The sequence below is a fragment of the Pezoporus occidentalis genome, unplaced genomic scaffold (assembly GCF_034315485.1).
Source record: "Pezoporus occidentalis ecotype Australia unplaced genomic scaffold, CSIRO_AGI_Poc_V1 ctg22, whole genome shotgun sequence".
In the NCBI taxonomy this organism is placed as follows: domain Eukaryota; kingdom Metazoa; phylum Chordata; class Aves; order Psittaciformes; family Psittacidae; genus Pezoporus; species Pezoporus occidentalis.
The window spans coordinates 4402193-4422973 of NW_026914072.1; the positions used below are offsets into that span (position 1 = coordinate 4402193).

Below are 20781 nucleotides of genomic sequence, written 5' to 3' on the forward strand. Positions count from 1 at the left end.
AGTACTTATCCTTCAGAGAGAAACAGCAGGAACTTGAACTCCTAAGGATACCTAGCAGTACTGATACCCTAAAAAAGTCTGGCACAAAATAACATAAATATACACACACACACACAATACTTGACTTTTTGACTTGCGAATACACATTAGCCTTTTGCTTTCACCTCAAACCTGCAAGACAGTTGTTTGACAAAACATTAAATTTGTCTGACAAGAAAGAGTTCTTTCTGAAGACACAGCCCCAGAAAGCACAATGGCAAGGCAAAAATGCTTGAAAATGTCTTTCTAAACTTCCGAAGCAAAGGTGAAATCAAAGCACAGCAGGAAGGGGAAACAAGCTATGGCATCTGATTTTATGTACGCTAAAGACTCACGAGCAATGCAATTCATGAACAACCAAGACTGAGGGATGCAGGCGTGTAACGCATGGTGGGGGTGGGGGTGTGCAAATAATATATACAACCATATAGAGCAGCCTTTCATATCATTTAAGCAACTCGAAATGAACACACTAGCTTTCTAAAAGGTACATGTGTCATTACACAGCTCCAACTGGTGTGCAGCAGCCCCACTGCTGCAGAAGGGCACTGGGTGCAGCTGGGGGACCAGTCCCACACCAGCTTCTCATAGCAGCCCCTCCCCTGCTTCCTCCTCCTCCTCCCACTCCAGCATTGCAATGGTTCCTGTTCACTTCTGTGCCAAGCACAGGCACTTGGCTCTTAAGGATTCATCCTGAACATGCCCTATGAGCTATCCCATGGCATACGTTGGAGCATCCAAACTGCAGGAACACTGTCCCTTCCCAGCACTCACCCCGCAGTGACTCAAGATGCCCTCCCCAAAGCATCAGCCTGGCATCCACGATCGGAAATGTCTGGAAATCCAACACAAGCACCACGCACAAACTAGGGAATTACAGGTCTCCAAAGCCAGGAGGAGGAACAGCACTAATTAAAGTAATTAACTTCTAGTAGAAGTTTAATTCTGTCCATAAAGGAAGGGCTGAGGTTACTGTTCTGCATTTGGTATTCCTAATTCATACAACACTCTCTTCGGTGAAATGGTTAAAGTTGATGCAGGTTATTTATCCTGGAGGAATATGACCTATATACTCTGGTTAAGTAAATAATTTAAAGGGTATGACACCAGCATTATTCCATACAACCCCACAAGAGTCAGCCAGTGGTCTCATGTAAGCCCAGTCCTCTGTACACACAGAATGAAAATACTTAAGGTAAAAAAATAGCCACAAAACAGGAATCTGCACGCAGGCATGACCACCATCCAACACAGCACATCTGCACCAAATACCAAGACCAAGTTTTGGAGCTTCTCTTCTGATTTTACAGCAGATAGCTCTACGTTAGAACAGGGAGAGAGTAGAAAGTCATTTAGTATCACTTGTACATGGGCTAATAATGATGCCACAGACAGACCCTTTTCTTTATATTTCTTTCTCCTATGTAAACGTTTAATAATCACAGCCAACGTAACCTCAGAACAGCAGAGATGAAGCAAAATAAAATTAGCACTTGCTATGTTTAGGCAACGACAGAGCTGTTCTTTCAGGAAGACAAGTGCCTGGCTACAAGCTACCTATCCCAAAGGGTGTGTGCCACCATGCTGTGAGCAACCACCCTGCGGGACAGCAATTCAGAGGGCAGGGTGGAGTACGCAGGCGCTAACACCACCAATTCCCAATTATCCCTCCATGTAATACTGTACAGAGTTGCAGGTTTTTTCCTTTGTTAAATACCTGTCAGTTTCCTAACTTTGTTGGTAGGTTTTTAACAGCTAAACAACTGCTGCCTGTATTAAAAGCTATGTTAAGCAGGAAAATTACACAGACCAAGAGAACTTCTTTAAGTTGAGGGCGGCAGAGCACTGGAACAGGCTGCCCAGGAAGGCTCTGAAGTTTCCCTCTCTGGAGACATTCAAGACCTGCCTGGACACATTCCTGTGTAACCTGCTCTAGATGGCTCTGCCCTGGCAGGGGGATGGACCAGTTGATCTCCAGAGGTCCCTTCCAACACTAACTATTCTATGATTCTGGAAGTGGTGCTGGTCATGAAAAAACAGGCCTCTGTCAACCCTGTAGGAGTAGAGACTCTGACAGCCCATCTACTGGCAAGGCAGAGACCCCAGAAAAGAAACAGCAAGAAAGAAACTTCAGTAGTAGTTAAGCACTTGACTTGTCAGCATCTCTCTACAGAAATTGCTCAGCATACTCAGACAGACAGCAAATTCAACTACAGAGCCTTCCCAGCTACTTCCCATCTACAGGAAAACTTTTAAGAATACTTTCTTAGTGGAAGCTGTTGAAGTAATTCAAGGCTAGAATAAAACCAAAGAGCCGTCAGAAGCCATACAGTATAATCTACAAATTACACCCTTTTGCTTTCCTAGGGCTCTTATTACCAAAAATGCTGAGACCCTCTGCTCCACTTCTAGCTACTCTTCCAGAGAGGTAAAGCATCCAAATTTGACTGCATCTCCACCAACATTGTGTCCAGTGTGATTATCTCATGATGGCAATAGCAAGTACCTCAGTGCACGGACACCATCCTGCAATCTGCTGTGCTACTGCTAGAACTGGAAGAGCAGCCAGAGGTCTCTCCAGCCCTGCTGTCACCCACCAGTAGCAGCCAACAGAAAATCAGAGAATTCATTTATTCATTCATTCATTCATTCATTCATTCATTCATTCATTCATTCATTCATCAGGTTCTAGAGAACCCCAAAACCTAAGGTATAGCCTTTGGATTTACCACAAGACGAAGCTCAAGACACTTTACTGAACTCAAACTTGGTTACAAATACTTTAAATGAACCTCAGAAATCACTCTTTGGGTGAGCAGGGGTCAGGGGTAGGTGGAAATGCTGGCAGAAACATTAAGGTGTTAAAAACACTCTTAATAAAATACACATAGACAAATAGCATATTTTATATAAAGCAATACACACTGGATCTTGAGCTAAAACAGTATGGTATGGCAAGAAGTGAAAGATCCATTATCAGGAGTGACAAAATTAACAGCTCCAAAATGCAAACAGTGGGGTTCAGAAAAAGGCACTTGGCACAACATCCAGTCCCAACAACACTCTTGACATCAAGACCTTGTTGGCAATTATCACTAAGTGCTACTACCAATTTGTAACCTACAGCATTACCCTAACAACACAAACCAATTTCAGAAATTACGAAGGTTTTCAGCTGATAAAACTACAGTAATATGCATTTCAAGCTCCATATGTTGTTACATTTATATAAAAGCCTTGTACATAATCAGTGTAATGCATGCAGGTTTTCAAAGAGCTGATGAAATGCACATATCCAAAAGTTATCAGCAAGTATGCTTCATTGAGAGACAGTAGTAAAAATAATGAAAAAAATAGTCTAATTCAATTCCTGAAATCAATTTTTGACAATTAAAAACCATTTTAAATTCACATCACTTTTGAACCTGCAAAATCAAAAAAAAATATTGTTTTATGGTTTTATATACACACAAACTGAATACTGATTATCAGTATCACCTCATCCCTCTTCTGTGGGGTCTTAGTATCACCAGTGTATGCTTCTGCCCACTGCCAACAGCAAGCACATGGGACAGAAGGCCATAGCATTGCCCTATCTCCCACATTCTTTGCACTGACATCTGCAGGGAGATTCAGGGTTTTAATAAATGCTTCATAGGAATAAAAATGATTTTACTTTTCACCTCACTGGCACAACCTCATCTGCATAAACACCCACTTACTTACCCACAAGTACTACTGGTTTACATAACATTAGGCCTGTCCTTTAATCAACCGTTGCTGTCCAAGTACCAACCAACCAAGATTTTCAAGCACAGTAACACAGTAACACATTGTTAAGGTAACATCATAGTTTCAAAATGTAACTGCTTCAAAATATTAATTGTGAACTGCTTTTGGCTTGCTTTCCCCAGCCCTGATTCAATTTCACTTCTTCTAAAGTATTTTATTAATCGTCCAAACAAAAATTCCTCCAAATTATTAGCTAGCCCTGTAGGATCAAGGACTTTCAAACATACAGTATAAACATTTGACAACATGGCCATTTCAGGCAACTTATTTTCACACAAATATTAATTTTACTTAATTACATCCCAAAGACTTATTTTCATGTCAGACACCTCTGTCACTTGCCAATTAATGCCAGAATTCATGGTACTTAGCTGCCAGCTGGGTTTAAACCACACACGCAGAAGACTTCTTCCCCCATACATATGCTCCATCACCTTCGCCCATGCTAGATGCTGTGATACTGTGAGCTGGTGCAGAAGGTGGCCTTCACCCACAAAACAGCCCTCCTTCAAAGACAAAGGATGGCAGATGGAGACAAGGCTTTGCTTTCAACCACAGTGATTGAGATCTAGTACTAGCTGCTCTTTCAATAGAGATACATAGCCGTATTTTCAAACCAGGCACAGTGGGAGCAGTTAGACACAATATTTACAAACACAGAATTGTAGCTGCCACTGATACCCTCTGCAATCACCTGATATACCCACACTCATGTCTGTCCTGATGTATGATGAACAGATCTTTGTGACGTAAGTACCAGTGCAATGAAAAAAAGGATCACATTTCAGTACATCTATTTTAATGCATGAAAAAAATAAAGGCTGCCTCCCAAACCCTTAGCCTTGACAAACTTAGGTTTATCATTCGACCTCAAAAAAAAAACCAACAGAAATACAGCAAGAACCAAGAGGTCTTTTACCTTCAAGGTTATGAAAGCATTTCCCTTTTGTTCAAACTGAAACAACCTAAAGACCAAGAGAACCATTTTCTGAACTCTGATTTGAGTTGTTGCTCCTACACAACTCACAAAAAACGCACAAAACCCAAAAACCCCCAATGCCAAAATACCACAAACCCACACCAGTACCAAAATAACAACTCTTATTTTTTGCTTCTATGAATAGAGACTAAAAAGGCATAAGATATCATATTATGCTGACTAAAAAGTAATAGAAAATTGAAACTACATTTGTTATCAAGAGCTATATAAAGTTATGATGAGCTAAGGTTGGCATTCCTGGAGGATACTTAGAAAGGTTTTGGTTAGTTCCTAAAATGGTAATGGTAAAATAGAGCTTTAAAATGGGAAGTCAGTTAAACAATTAATGAGCATTGCGCAAAAAATGCAAACAAAATCTTGCCAAACAAATACAGCAATTTGTTCAGACACAAGCCACAAAAGCTTATCTTGACGTTACGGTCTCTTTGCTCAGATAAGAGAATAAACCAGCAATCACAGCCCTGCAATTTTAAAGGGGAGGAAAATACTGTGAAGTGTCCCAATTCACTTGTAATAGCAAATCCTCGCAACATCAGGACTCTTGACAGTAACCACGCTCACAAGTCTGGCAGCTGACTTTGAACATGCTGACCTTGAGCAAGCAAACGACCTTAGTAGCGAGTACTTCTGGCTTATTTCATTGCAGCAGCAAAACTGCCTCACCATCTATAGTAGTCTAGAGTCTCTGGCCACCACCCCTAACTATTTTAAGATATCCCAGTACACTTCAGTGATGCACAGTTCAAAGTGATAGAATAACATCTGCTAGCATGTTGAAGTGCAAGTTGTTTACAGAGGCATTTTTAGCTTGTTCACATACTGCGCTTCCCTGACGGACAGGAACTCAATTTATTAACAGGGCTCTGCTTCTCATTTTCACATCTAAACCCCAAATTTCTAAAAAATAAAAATAAAAAAAAAAAACAAAAAAGGGATTTTAGGCATTGTGAAAGGAAGAAAAGAAGACAACCCACTCTAGATAGAGCCTATTTAGAAACTTAAAAGTACGTGACAGCAATGGGTAGACTTGAAAAAGCAGCTGCTTCCTGATGTGTCAATTTTGCACTTCTCCCTTGGTCTTCCTTATAAAGAGAATTTATATTATTATATTTAAAATGTATTTAAGTTGTATGTTGATCTGATGGTAGGAGAAAATAATCAGTAAGTTACTCCAATGCAGCAGATGTGCTACTGAGTCATAATAACCCATCCTGCTGACAATCCTAAACTACAAGAAGAAAACATTCAGTTTAACAAAACCACTCTAGGGAGGCACTGTCAGCCTGTTCTCTCTGGGGTCCCTGGAGTGACAAGGGCTACATCTAATCAAGTTACAGGCCAGTACAAAACCAAGCCTCTCCAGAAATTTACAGCCACAAGAATGTTTTTCTGATTTTGAAGGAATGTGTATTAGAAGGAGAACAACAGATCCCATAAATTTCATAAAAATCAGTGGAAGTTGGTGGTGGTTTATTCTGAAAGTAAGTGTGAAGCTGAAAAAGTCATAAATAAAAAGCTGTCCTAGTGCAACAGCCACAGAGCACACATGTAGCCCTTGCTGCAGCCCAGTGCAAGGGCAGCAATTAAGCCACACAACTCAACTGCTTTATTCCTTTTGCAAATCGCTTTAAAGCAGAAGAGCTCACACAGGACCAAATCACTCTTCTGAGCTGCAGCAGAACTGACTGGGTGAGTGAAAGCCATGTCAGCACTATAGGACACCATGATTGTCACTCTTCCTCCATCCTCTCTGATCCTTCATGGGAGAGAAGGGTGAGAGGAGAAGAGGGGGAAAAGCCTGCTCTCCCCCAACAGGAATATATCCAACAATTTTTCCACCTCTCGGAGCTCTGCCGCAACAGTAGTGACATTTGGCATTTAGTCTGGAACAACTCTGTTGATTAGTGACACCATCCTTAGTTGGAAGACTGGAGGGAGGATATCACTGTCCGATTCAGGAACAAGTTGACTCCACTGAGCACATCTATTCACATCATCTGCTTTTCCTTTTGGGGACACTGCTGAATAACTAGGATTGTATTTTACTGCTGTCACCAGTAGGGCTGGGAAATGGTTTTCTGCCACAAGCATCCCTTAATAACCATACAGCTTCCATTCAGCCAGCATCACTCAAGTTGTCCATCATTCTATCACAGGTTCAGCTGGTGCCCCATTTTATATGGACATTACCTACATTGCTTGCTGACCATTCCATTTTCCCCAGTGAATGTGGCTATGCTGAACAGCAGTTTGCAGACAGACCACTGGATGCCAAGAAGAGCATCCTTCCATCAGGAAACTGATTGCTTGTTCTCAAAACATGTTTTCAGGAAGATTTCCAGCTGTGCTCTAACAGCAGCATAACCTGACACAGTCTGATGAAGCAGATGTTTCCTTCGGAAACAGGAGGCAAAAGACAGGAAACGTAACCAGTGGGGCAGCTCCCTGTGAAAGCTGTGCATAAGGAACACGCAGTAAAGTCACACACTCACTCCTACATCTGCAATGGCTAATGTTAAGTACATGATTTTAGAGGGACTTTGTGAACGACAAATTTTGTAAGGTTTACTTAAGTGTCATTTTCAAAATCCTGTCTTTAAAAAAGAAAACCCCAAATCAAAATTAACAGGAAGGTGATTCCCCTTGAAAAACTCCTCCCAACCATCAGCAAACCCTAGAAATAATGAAGCTTTGCCCACATTATAGCTCTCCCTTAGTGATCTATGCTCAACATGCAATGCCAACGTGTCAATGTATCTTATGAGCTCAGCTGGTGTTACAGCCAAGCAACAAGTAGGAGAAGGATCAGGGAAGAGGCTTCATTCCAAACCCTGCCATATAGCTGTTACCATTACACAGACCTGTGCACCTGTTAAGTACAATTTCACCCACTCTGAACAATGGCTGAATGCTACAGTGATGTGCAGAAGGCATCTCTGTCCTCAGGGTACTAGCTAGTGAGTAACACAGGACTCCTTAACCGTTGGCATTGTGCACAGCTATTGCAAAAAGGGGAAATTATACATGTTTCAAAGGAAGTTTCTCCCCCAGACACACTCCTGGGGGGAGTACCAGGAGAAAGAAGGTCTGCTGCGAAACCAGACCTAAAGAGTTATCTCCGAACACAAAATGCAGAGAAGGCTATTGCTTCTCATGGCAGCAGAAAGGAAAGTAACTTGACTCCCAAGGCAGAAAGGCAGGACTGCCTTGACCATTTCCAATCACTCAACTCTTGCTGGAGGTTACTGCTTCTTGGAGCCTGCCATTTGGAACCCCTCTGTTGACACCCGCTTCTCTAAATACATCTAACCTTAGAAGAGAGGCATAGCAAAGGAAAATTACTCCCAGAGGGAAACACCATGCCCTGAGAAAACTTTCTGCCTCACCAGATGAGCTACAAGACACCAGACTTAGAAATAAACATGTTGATTCCCCTCCTTTGCAACCTGCATCATGCTTAGGTAAAGGGATGGTTTTGGAGGCATCACTCCCCTTGTTGAGACTTGGGGTACAGCTGACCAAAAGGACAGCAACATACTTATCATACCATTCCCATATATGACAAAGCTTGGGCATCTACACTGTAAGGGTTTTCTCTTCTTTCCAAAATGTATACACCGCTTAGTTATTTACCTACTTAGATCATTCATAAAAGGTCAACAGTTTTAACATGTGAGGCCAGCAGTGAAGAAGAGGCTTCAAATACCCGATCCCTCTAGCCCACAGCTATTAAAATCCCAACCAGCATAAAATCGGCATGTAAGCACAGACACTGTCTTTTAAGGAGAGAGCATTCAGAATAACATTTCATCTTTAAAACAAACATAATCTGAGACTCAAGACATGTATTGTGGTTGGTATTTATTCATATTCATACTCTAACTTCTAGCAATATGCAAGTCAGAAGTTTCCAAAAAAGTAATGAAATGTCAAAAAGATTTTTATACTCATTTTAACCATTCTCGTACTATCACTTTGCTTCACAAAGCTGAAACAGGAAAATATCAGATCATTATCACTGCATCTACTTTGTCTCCATTTTTCTGCTTCTCTACACCTTTTCAAAATCCAATTACTTTCATTTTTTTCCACCATCTCTCTTCATGTAAAAGTACTCTAATATCTCCAGTAGCCATCAGTAGGCCACCTCTTCTTCTGCTACAGACTCAGGTAAGTAAGGCAGCCCATTATCCACTCACCTGGCTGAATTACCTTCCCTCCCTTAATTCCTAATCCTCTTAATACTTATTTCCCAATTCATTGCTCACTTCCTCTTACTGATATAAAATATTGGTGCTACCATTCAAAAACCCCATAGTAACATTGGCTTTTGTGGTCTTCTCCATTCTCATATTTAGCTCATGATAGTCCCATGAACAAGAAAAAAAAAGGGGGGGGGGGCGTTGGAGGGAGAGGGTAAAAAACAAACAACAAATGAACAACAACAAACCACTGTTTATTCACTTTAGTGATACTTCTTTATGGATTTCTCTTGAGCATCCAACGTAACACCTCTATAGACACTGCTGGGCATATGCCTTCCATAGAGAAAGTGCAGATTTTATTCTTGAAAATGACAGTGGCGTAAGCTGTCAGAGAGCACAGTTCCTCCCTTTTCTCCAGGCCACATCCCTCCCTCTTGCTGCTGGCACCAGCATGGGCAGATGCAAGAGGGCAGAAGGTGGAACTGGCACTGGCACCACACAGTTGAGAAGCTGCATCCCGATGTTGCGGACACAGAGTCTTGCACCCTCCCAGCCTATGCTGTTGTTTAAGGGCTTTTCAGTCCATCCTTTTCAAGGACCTCGGATCCTAAAATAGTAATTTTAAAACAAAATGTTTCCTCTTAATAACTTTTCCTTTAAATTCTTAGGCCTGGCTAAGTGCTTTTGTATATCAGAAAAAGCCAGGTTCACACCATACTTACGTACAAATTACCTATATAAATGTCTAAATATTGCATTGTGCCTGTCACTTGGTGAAATCAAATCTCATGCATGGTCATCTCTGACCATGCCAAGATCCCAGCCAAGAGGGGTTACAGATATGGCTCACAACAATACACAAACAGCTCTGCACAGGAACAGTTTGCAAAGCCTGTGCAGAAGAATACATGTGGGATCATGCTGATAAAAGAGGTGCTCTATGGAATAAGCATTTTCTAAAAAACGCCTCTAGTTTGAATTCTAATTGGATTAATTCAGCTTGAAGCTTTAAATGAAAATCTATTTAAACAAATGTTCTCCTGCTAAATAACCTACACAAGCACACAGCCCCACTGTGCTTAAAGGGAAATTAAAATAATAATAAATAGATTTCAATGTCCCAACCACTGCCTGTTTTTTGTAAAGGGTTTGTTTCAACATGCCATAGTCAAACAAGTCAAACCTGCACTATCACTCCCACACTTTTCTAATACAAAAAACATTTAAGTACAGTTATATTTCATAAGTAGCTGTTTATCTGATTGACAAGAAGGCACAACCTCTTGCAAAATAAATTCCATCCTCTGAAGTCCCTTCTCATTCCTCTTTAATGCTTTTCTCCTCACATTTCCCTGGCATCATCTATTTTGAGTCCTTCTGAATCAAATTCATATTTTTTGGTCTTATTTACACTAGTCAGGTGCTTCCAAAGCAATAAAATCTGAAAAACTGCATGCCATGCTGCAGAAGAGTTAATTTGAATCACACCACCAATAGAGAACTCTGCATCTACATTTTCTTCAAATTACTCATTGACCTAGTTTACCAGCTTTTTACTGAACTGGCAGACAGGCAAGACACAGGACATACTATTGCCATCGATGCAAAGCAGAACTGAAAGAGGTCTTCATTCAAGACAAGTGTGGCTTATAAAGAAATCAAAAGGACCTCCAAAGATGCTAAATACTAATAGCTTTTTAACACCACAATGATTGGATAACTATACAAAGAAAGGACTGGAAAACAAACAAAAAAAAATAAAAATCAAAACTATGCACCCATTTCTAGGTCAATGTAGAATGCAACCAAGTACCAGAAATCACTTTAGATGTTCACCTGGTATCACTGTAAATATTTAAGTATCCTATTGCTCACTAACTCCAGAGGTTCACTGAAGTTCACAGCTGCTGAAGGCACTCAGTCAGAAAGGAGTTTGTAAGAACTAGGCAAAATATTTACAAGTGCTGGAGAAAAACAGAGACATTTACATAATCTTTGGCAACAGGACAGAAAACATGGCACTTCTAGTACAGTGTCCAGCTGCTTACAGAGAAAAATCATCACATCAGGGAGTCAGGAAAGGCATCAAAAGCACCCCAATCAAGCAACTGAAAGCTAATTTTTTTTTTTCTATTTTTCTTTTAAAAGAAGAGATCTCAAAATAACAGTAGAGTGACGGCTTCAGAGTGCAACCCAAAGCATACTTCTAGGAAAAAACACCACCATAAAAGCATTAAGAGCAAGTATTCACATTTGAAATGTTAACCAAGCATTTACACTTAGCATGACCCAAACCTTCTTAGATGGCCCTTATGTTTTGCAAGTTATTATTAGTTATCTGGAAGAGTAATTATTTAAGCCATTAACTTTAATAAATGCAAAAACTTTATTCCATTAAAAGCTAAAAACAAATGAAAAGACACCTACCTGTAGTACCGAGATTGTAAATAGGTCGAACAAATAGTCTTTGATACGTGGCTGGCAGATCCAAAGTCTATTACTTTAACCCGGTAAGGCTGTCGAACAGGATCCACCAACATAATGTTCTCTGGTTTGAGGTCAGCATGGATTAAACCCAGACTTTTTAGTTTTTTCAGTGCAGTAGCCACCTGTTGCAGAATAGGCCTTATTACTTTCAGTTGCAGAGGGCTGAATTTGTTTTGTTTCAGGAAGTCATATAAATTCTGTTCCAACATCTCAAAAACCAGACAAGTATGGTTACGATGCTGAAAGCATTCATAGGCTCTCACAAAGTTAAACTCATCAGCATTTTCAGTACTTAGTCTCGCTAATATGCTCACTTCTATTTGTCCTTGGCGTGCATACGAAGGATGATTCTTCAAGATTTTGATTGCCACAATCTCATTTGTACCCCTTTTCCAGCACTTCACAACTTGCCCAAAGGTCCCTCGCCCAAGAAAATCAAGGACTTCGTAAGTGTTTTTCACAGAGCACAATACCTCATGCTGTACTAACTGGTAATCTCCGTCTCCACTTGTACCACTTGGTTTTGAAGTTGCAGCCGTTGTCACGACCGTTACTGGGTTTCCCACATTGGTTTGCAACATTGCAGGCAGGATGGACAGTTCATCAACAATCTGCATCGTGCCGTTTTGATTATCCAACTCTTCGCTCTTACGCTTCAATCCACATCGCTGGAGCCCTTCCAGGGTATCTGCCCCAGTCCGAGGTGCCTCTAACTGAGTTTGCTGTGCCCACGCCACTAACACTTTTGTAGCACCTGCAATATTTGTTAAAGCAACAGCATTTGACGGCAACAAAAAGTTCTGTCCTCGAGGTCTGTCAAATGGATTTTTAGTCTGAAAGAATGTACTAACCCTGTGGGGAGAAATTCCAAAGTTTTTACCATTCACACAGATTTGTGGGTAGGTTCCTTCGTGGTACACGCAACTGCTTGGTTCTAGTTTGAGTTTCTTCACACTACAAAAGGCACTTGACTGGGTTTGATAAACATATGGTGGATAGACCAAGACTTGTGAGGCCATACCTACAGAAGGAAAGAAAAAGCAAGTGAGAATCCTGTATTTACATTTCCAAGCAGCTTCCTCTTCTAAAAAGATCAGGACATGAGTACATTTTCGAAATGAACTAGCCTAAAGTTACTTCAAGTTTAGTTTCTTAGTCCACAGCAACGTCCCCACGCCTTCCCAGTGCACACAAGGGCTGTGGCAGCAGGAGGTCACTGCACTAGTTGCTGTTGGTGGTTGATCAGGATGTGACTGAGATAGTCTGCAGCAGACCACTAGCTGTCATTTTTAAACGGGGGAACTACCTTTGTGCTATTAAAAACTCAGCTTTCACTTAAAAAAAAAAATTACATAAAAACATTCAGTAGCAAAAGTTAATTCAAATATTTATTAACAATGATCTAAAATAACTGAAAAGCTCTTAACTGTGAGCCAAAGCTACCTGTTCCACAAGGTATCAGACCTACTCATTGTAAGCACCATCAGGCTTCTGAGAACAAACGACAACTGTCAAAGCTCAAAGAATTTCACCGTGATGAAAGAGAAAACAATCAAAGTGTGCGTCAGAGCCCAAAATACCTTACAGAGGCATGTGTATGTTCACATAAACAACTGCAACTTTACTGTACATTGTAATTTACCTGGAATCTAATCCATTCACAGAAAACAAGTAGCCTCCCCAAATTAGACAGCATCCCATTGCATTAGTTTGTGTATCAGTTTTCACAAGAGGAAGCAGCCTGCTCGCCTGGGAAGCCCCTGAGCACAGCAGCCCCACTGTGCACAGGATTAGTCCCCAAATTTGTCCCCAGCTCAGGACACCAGCTCTACAGAAAGCAGAGCCATGCTCCTCACTGTACCTCCCCTTTCCCAGGCATGAAGAAGAGTCTGGTCCTAGCAGAGCATCAGAGGGAGGACAATGACAGCAGTAGCTGGCCTGCATGCAGGACAAGGAATCTCAATTCCCCCTTAAATTGCATAGACATCACTCTCACAGATCCTGCACCTTCCAGCTCTTGTCTCTGCACTCACTCTACTGTGTCCCCTTCCAGAGCTCTCTAACACCAGCCTTAAGCTTTAATGTCACAGAATGCTAAACCCTAAGAAAAACACACTGAATGGCAAATGACTACAAGTTTCCAGGGAAGTTTTGGCTTATACAAGTCTGGTCAGCTCTAAAAAACAAGTTCAATACCAGTAATACTTTAATTAAATCACTTTCTCATACCAAGCACATGAAGATTCTGGCAATGGGTATTTAAATTGCAGATGAGTCCCATAAAATTTGGGCCAGACACTGCAATGACTGATCAAATGAAAACTATCCAAACACACGGCATGATTATTCTGAAGCTGTGATTTGATTTATGCAAATTAACATTTTAGCATCTTAAGAGCAATTAAAATCATCATACCATCACCTCATAATGGTTTTTGCCCCAGCAGTAGAAGAAAAATTCAAAGCCCTTTCCTTTCCAAAGCTATTTGTCTGCCCAGAGCCAGCCAATGTAGTGAGCTGGAAAAGGCCGGCAGCCACCCAGCTTTATGGGCTGCCACTGGCCCTCTGCTCCACACCAAGGGTTTAAGACTAGCTCTCAAGGTGACTACTTTGAAAAAGCAGTGATAAACCTACATTGCAGTTAAGGAGGTTTTCTGAAGACAGGACAACAACCCAGTGGCAGAGAAAACAGGGGAATGATGCTCCTCCAACACAGCCAGAAGACCACTCAAACCCCTACCTGAGCCTGCTGGGATCACTGGTCTTCAAAAACATGCAAGACTTCTATAGCTCATGTTATTCGAATCACTCCAGAAGGACTGGAAGCACACAGACCCAGCTTTATCATTAATTTCATTCGGATGAGAAAAAAATAGGCTATCATCTTTTGGGGTTTGCATGTTAGGCTTCACTCCATGACCCTGAACTCTGACCACAGGAACAGCTCTGTTCTCAGATAAGAAGTGTTTATTGAGTTATTATAAGAACATTTTTAGCAACCCCAAGGAAAAAAAAAGGGGGGGGAGGGGGAGGGGGAAGGCACTAAATAAAAGGGATTACATACCCTGAGAGAAGAACCTTTCATGCAAACATGAACAAACAAAAAAAAAAACAAAAACAAAAAAAAAGCCAAATTTTACTCCAGAAAAGTAAAAATGGCCTTGGAGCTCTTGTAGAAGCATCTGATTTCTCAACTTCCCCTTTACACCCCTTATTTTGTCTTTTTTTTAGATATACACTTCAAGACACAATCTCATTTAGAGAAGCAAGAGTATCTTCACATAACCAAGGAATAAGGTGTTCCTGTGAAACAGGCACATTAAAATCCTGCAGCATCCTACACTTGAGAGTTCTTAAAGACCTCTGCCATGCACTCATAAGCAGTGCTCAGAAGGACTTTTCAGACAGTACATTCTTTACTACACATTAGAATATATGCAACAAAAATACCCTAGAACAACATACAACTCTCCAATACAACCGACTGCTGGAGGTCTTCACTTTGAGAAGCGAAGTTTATTAACATAACTGATTTCCCCCCACACCCAGACAGCAGGGGAGGGGGGGGAGGGAGGGCTTTTGTGTTGGTCTGTTGGGGATTTTTTTTGTGGTTGTTGGTGGTGGGGTTTTAGTGGTGGCAGGTTTTGGCTAGGGTTTTGTATGTTTGCAGGGTTTGGGGGTTTTCTTACTATTTTGTGGGATTCAGGTTACAATATAATCCTATAGACAGCTACACTGGAAAGCGTAAAGAGCTGCTGCTAAAGAGCTGCTGCTGCAGGAGGTCTGGTTGTTGGTTTGTTCTGGGGTTTGTTTTTTAAGCAGGTCTTCTGATAGAAGAAAATATAAACTGCACATTGTCACCTATCACAGGATGGATCTTTCATTCTCCCCCTCCCTCACAAATCATTTCCCTAAGCTTATATATCTTTCTGCATGGTTCTTACTGAGACTACCACTGTTGCCTCATACAGACCTAGCCCACACTGTATCAACACTAACAAGTCCAGCAGCACAGTAAGAGGGATGTGTAGAGCAAAGCAACTAATGCTAAAGACAAACCTGTGCCATTTCAGTGAGGGTACTTGAGCTTGAACACCCATGAGCATCTGCTGCAACCTTACAGTTAAATTTAAAATACATCCAAATGTACACCCACCTCTCCAGGATGCAAACCAGAGCAGAACACGCAAATCCACCAGAAGATGGGCTGAAAAGCAATGCCCAGGTGACAGTCTCCAGCTACTACAGCAGCTTCAGGCCTGATTCAGTTTTAGTCTCAGAACAGTGTGTCCATTCCCTCTACACACATTTCTGAAGCCCTCTTGTCCTTCTCCAAGTGCAAGATGACCACAATAACTCTACTCCAGCACAGTGACTGCTCCCAGCTGAAGTAGGCTCCAGATTTCTCCAGCTTGCTTTGCTCCAGTACTGAGACTGCTGCATCACAACTCATGTGCAACCTCCCTGCTAGTGAATACTGCAGGGGATCTGGAAAAGAAAGTCTGTCCTGAGACACCTACCAACTACATTATTGCCTCTAGATAGGCTTTCTTCAAAGGAAACGTGTCTTGTTAGCTCTCAAGTTTGAAACAGAGAGAACTGGGAGCTCTACACTTGGCTTATTAGACATAAAACTATACAAAATGTGTGTACTTTGATCACAGGTAAGACTGAGTTCTGGAATTCTGTGCTTCTCAAGAAAATTTGAACAAAGTAATGAAGTAAACATATTTTAAATAAGTAAATTCATTTTTTGTTCATTTAAAGGAATAAATAAATATGTTTTCACAAAGCAATAACAATGAACAGGAGGTGCTTCACAGTTTGCATCCCCCCACCCTGGTCAAGCTTCTCTCTGCAGAAACAGAGAAACAAGCAGACATTGCTCAGAGAAATGAAGCACTTCTGGCAACATCTCTGTAATGTTCACCTAACTGTCACCATGTTCTTTACTAGATTCTTAACACTACGTCTCCAGCCTTTTCAAGCAGTTCTAGGCAAATTCAAAACATGACCAACTTGGCAGACTAACAACATGGAGAAGCACAGGCTGTTCCAGGTCTGACCACCATTAATAATTAACTATAAATTCACATTTCCTCACGACAGAGTTGGGGGGGGGGAGGTAGCAAAGTAATTAGCTAGTAAAACCACTGCAGCAGAGCTGCAGAGAAATTGCCAGGACACCCTTCATTCTTCTGCAAAATAAACAGCCCCTTTTAACCACCCCCAAAAGCACAATCACCATGTTGCTGCTGTTGCAGTAAAACCCCCAGCGGGTAAAGCCTAGCCAGGAGCAGCCACCTAATACTATAGTTACAGTTTAACTCAAGAGAACTTGTTTTCCAACTTCTTTCAAGCCTCCATCAGTGACAGCTAGTTCCAGGACACTCACACCCTTCCCACAGTGCAGTTTGGCATCATGGGAGGCTTTCCGAAAGCTCAGTAACTTCCAGCAAATGCACAATTTGAGCAGTAGCACTTATGAAGTGTTTTGCTTACATTATGCATCACTTTGAAAGCACTGAGATACCAGCAGTCATTTTTCCCAGGTAAAAAAAAAAAAGCACAACAGAAAACTATACTTTTTATATTAGGTGCTGCTCAACTTCTCAAGTTACTTAACAAATACGAAGCAGTTATTCACCCTCTCTTTCCTCCCAGAAGAAAACTTATTACTGGTAGTAGCAGCACCTCTCTGTTACTGTTTGTTTTGGATACGGAGCTGTACAAGCTGTCCTGATGGGCGCACTTTCACACCCATGAACTGTTCGCCCTGAGGAACTCCCTTACTCAAGCTGTACGATTCATAACAAAGCACGGGCAATTGAGGTTTCATGCAGTTTACAAAGGAAAACATATCCATGGCAAGTATAAAGGGTAAAGAGATACAAGTTCAGGGAATGTGCCCCCACCAGCTACCTCGAAACCAGACCTCTGACCTATGGAAGGGAGGGAGTGGAGCAAAGGAGAAAGCACCAATGTGGTTCAAGCAACACATGCCATAGGATTTGTTTCCTCACATGACCACGGAGGCAATTCTGGACATGAACTGCATAGGCACACACACACTCCATCACCAAGAACAGCAAGATGCAGAGGCATTTTTGCAGAGGCAGCTCTGATGCCAGCTCGCCAAAGCAGCCAGCACCCAATTCTAGGCATAGCAAACCGAAGAGTTCACTGACAAAAACCATAATTATGGTCTTTGATTAACACACAGAAGGTAGTTCAGACCTCAGGAATCCTGGCCCAGCATACACCAACAAAATCAAGCTAAGCCACTGGCAGCCTTCACCTGATGTGGAAACCTCAGTCCTGCGTAAATCACGGGTGAAGGCTGAGGCTGGAAGGCCAGAAGTTGGTTCCAAGCTTTGAGTGAGTCTTGGTAGGAAGCAAAAGACAATATGATCCAATTTTGCAGCTGAAAAACATAGTTACTACCCACCTAAGAAAACTGTTACAGGGCTGCCTTTAGATTTGGACAACATCAGAGGCAGTTTTAATCAGGCACTGCAAACATTACACTGATACCAGAAACTGAAAATACAAGTTCATTTTGAAGCGTGATGCAAACTCATCAAACACAGCATTGTCTCAATACTTGGAAACAGAACTGAGCCCATACACTGAACACAAACATATATTACATGAAGTATCACAGTGAACTCCTAGGGCTAGACACTGTCATATCTACCAGTAGCAGTGCTGAATAATACAATCACTATATTCATATTTACCACAAACATCAAAAGCTACATCTTGTGATGCCAATATGACTGCAATCACAGTTAAAAAGACAAACGGAATAATACTTCAAGCATTTGTTTTTTTTCTGCTGGGCAAGAAGCCGTTACGCAACTGGAAAGAAAGCACAAGCATCATAGTATCGGGCACCAGCCCCCAGTGAGAGCATGCTCTCCAATCAGAATGTGCCTCCATCAACACAAATGGCACATGTCAACCAGCCAGGGCTTCACCAGCCAAATCTCTTCTTTTAAGAGACTAATTCTTTTTGAACCCCAAAACAGCAGGCACACCAAAATAACGGTGTTTAGGAGAGCCCGCACCTTCAGGTTCTGCACCACAGCACAGAACTTAAGGATTTATTCAAACTACTGCTACCGCCTGTTGCTCTTCTGTGTAGCAAGACGGATCACAGCAAGTAGAGAAGTACGACAAAGCCACGCTTACTGTATTTCCAAATGATTTTGCCACCTTTCATAAAGTAGAAATAAAATCTGGTAGAGGGGTTTAGCTCAAATTGCCTGTTGGCAAACCACCTCTTTAAACACACAAACAACAACAAAAACACAAACACCCAACCACAACTTCCTATATAAATATGTATGCAATTTTGCCTTCTTATTTTCAGCCACTTTACTTTGATTTCATTGCTTAATTTTGCATTCTTAGTCTGCTGGGTAGAATTAGAAGAGGACCAACCCAGCTAAGAAGTTCATTCGAAAGTTTCATTTTAGAATGGCTCTAGACAATATTGAATTCAGCCCCTATAACACAAATCTAGATGGCTGTTTAACTCATTGCTACTTCACCTTCGCAGCATGGCTGGCATGCCAGAACATCTGTACACCCATTTTGAAAAAACTACTTTCACAAAGTTGTTTCTTCATCAAGTCCTCTAAACTACTCAAGGTGAAGGGAGGTTCATTCAACATTATCCTTCTCCCTCTTATTACAAAAGATTTTCAGCTGGACCAAGCACGCATTAGTACAACACTACAAAACTGCTGTTCCCCACAGGACTTGCAAATGAAGTTCTCAACAGCAGACACACAAGTAGCCTGTCGACCTTATCAAGTCTGGCATGTGATGTAAAAATTCACAAATCAAGGTCCACTGTACCAAAAGAGCACAGTTCAGGAGGTGTGCAAAGCTATTTCCTACACACTGAGAACCACCCAGCAGCAGGTAACATTTGAGCTACAACTCTCCCCAAATACATGAAAAATCATAATCACTCCTTCAATAGGATCAGCATGAACTTGTGTTCCAAGCTGCCGAGACAGCATGCCTAGATCACATTCAACTCCTTCCACAACCAAAATATTACAGTAAATAAGAACTTCAGCTTTTCTTTGGCTTGTTTTAATTCTTTTACACTTAAATCAGAATGAAGACATCTGATCTGACACATTTTCTTTAATTTATCTTTTCCTGATAGTTTCCAGGTCAGACACTTCAGCTACACCGGGTAACAGCTTTCAAACATACACTGACTGAGGTGTACACACACACACAATGTATACGTTTGAAGGGGGTTTTCACACAGAAGGGTATGAAAGGGTTTATACACACACAGAATGAAAACTCTTCAGAGTCCTAATCAGCGTTTTAGAACACAAATTCCTTACTTAAAACTGCGTTTTAAATATTCTTCTGTTCTATAATATGCTGTGAGCAACAACATCATGGAGACAGCATTGGTTGCTTACTGAAAACAGCTGTATAAACTAGACATGGCATATGCAGAGCAATAAAGAACAGAGGGAAAAATAGGTGTTTACCACTTCTGTCACATTTCTAAAGACATGCAGGAAGGGGAGTTTCCTACTGACAAAGAAATCAGTGTATTACAAATGCATATTCTCTCACAGAAGGCTCAGCCTTCTGCCTCCTAACGAATCAGTAACTGTTAATAATCCATATTATAATATTATAGAATCATAGAATCGTTAGGGTTGGAAAGGACCTTAAGATCATCTAGTTCCAACCCCCTGCCGTGGGCAGGGACACCCTACGCTAAATCATACCACCCAAGGCCTCGTCCAACCTGGCCTTGAACACTGCCAGGGAACCACCAGGGCAAGAAGTTTCTCCCTCTCTCCTGTGCACGGGAACTTAATGATTTAGCTATACAGAAAGCAAGCAAAAAGAAAGGCAAGACCACAGGCAGCATACACCCCCACTCACTAGAGCATGATGCTGATAAATGTGTCAGTTTTTCCTGTTGTGTTCTCTTACATATTTAACAATCTTTCCATTTGTAGCGTAAGTAAATATTCACTCGTTTTAATATTTGAAGCAAAGTTTAGATATCTCATCAACTAAGTTTTGAAAATACATTTAGTCTCAAGGAGCACTTGCTGCGAAGAGCTCCCAGTATATTTCTTGAGAAAAACACCCACCATGTCCTTGTGCAGGGCTCAGAGCTGACACAGTCAAAGGGAGAATTTAGCCCAAGGCATCGTTTCAAAAGCCATAAAGAAAAGGTATTAAAAAAAAACCTTCAGAATC

At 41.3% G+C, this 20781-nt stretch overlaps 1 protein-coding gene across 5 annotated transcripts in view; it reads right to left on the reverse strand.

Annotated features, from left to right (window-relative positions):
* HIPK3 (homeodomain interacting protein kinase 3) overlaps positions 1-20781 on the reverse strand; it is a 100849-nt gene that overhangs the window by 37320 nt on the left and 42748 nt on the right. For all 5 annotated transcript variants that reach the window (XM_062620258.1, XM_062620261.1, XM_062620260.1 and 2 more), the window contains exon 2: positions 11464-12544. In XM_062620258.1, the coding sequence (XP_062476242.1) occupies positions 11464-12542 (1079 nt within the window). In that variant the 5' untranslated portion in view covers positions 12543-12544. The remainder of the gene's footprint in view (positions 1-11463; positions 12545-20781) is intronic.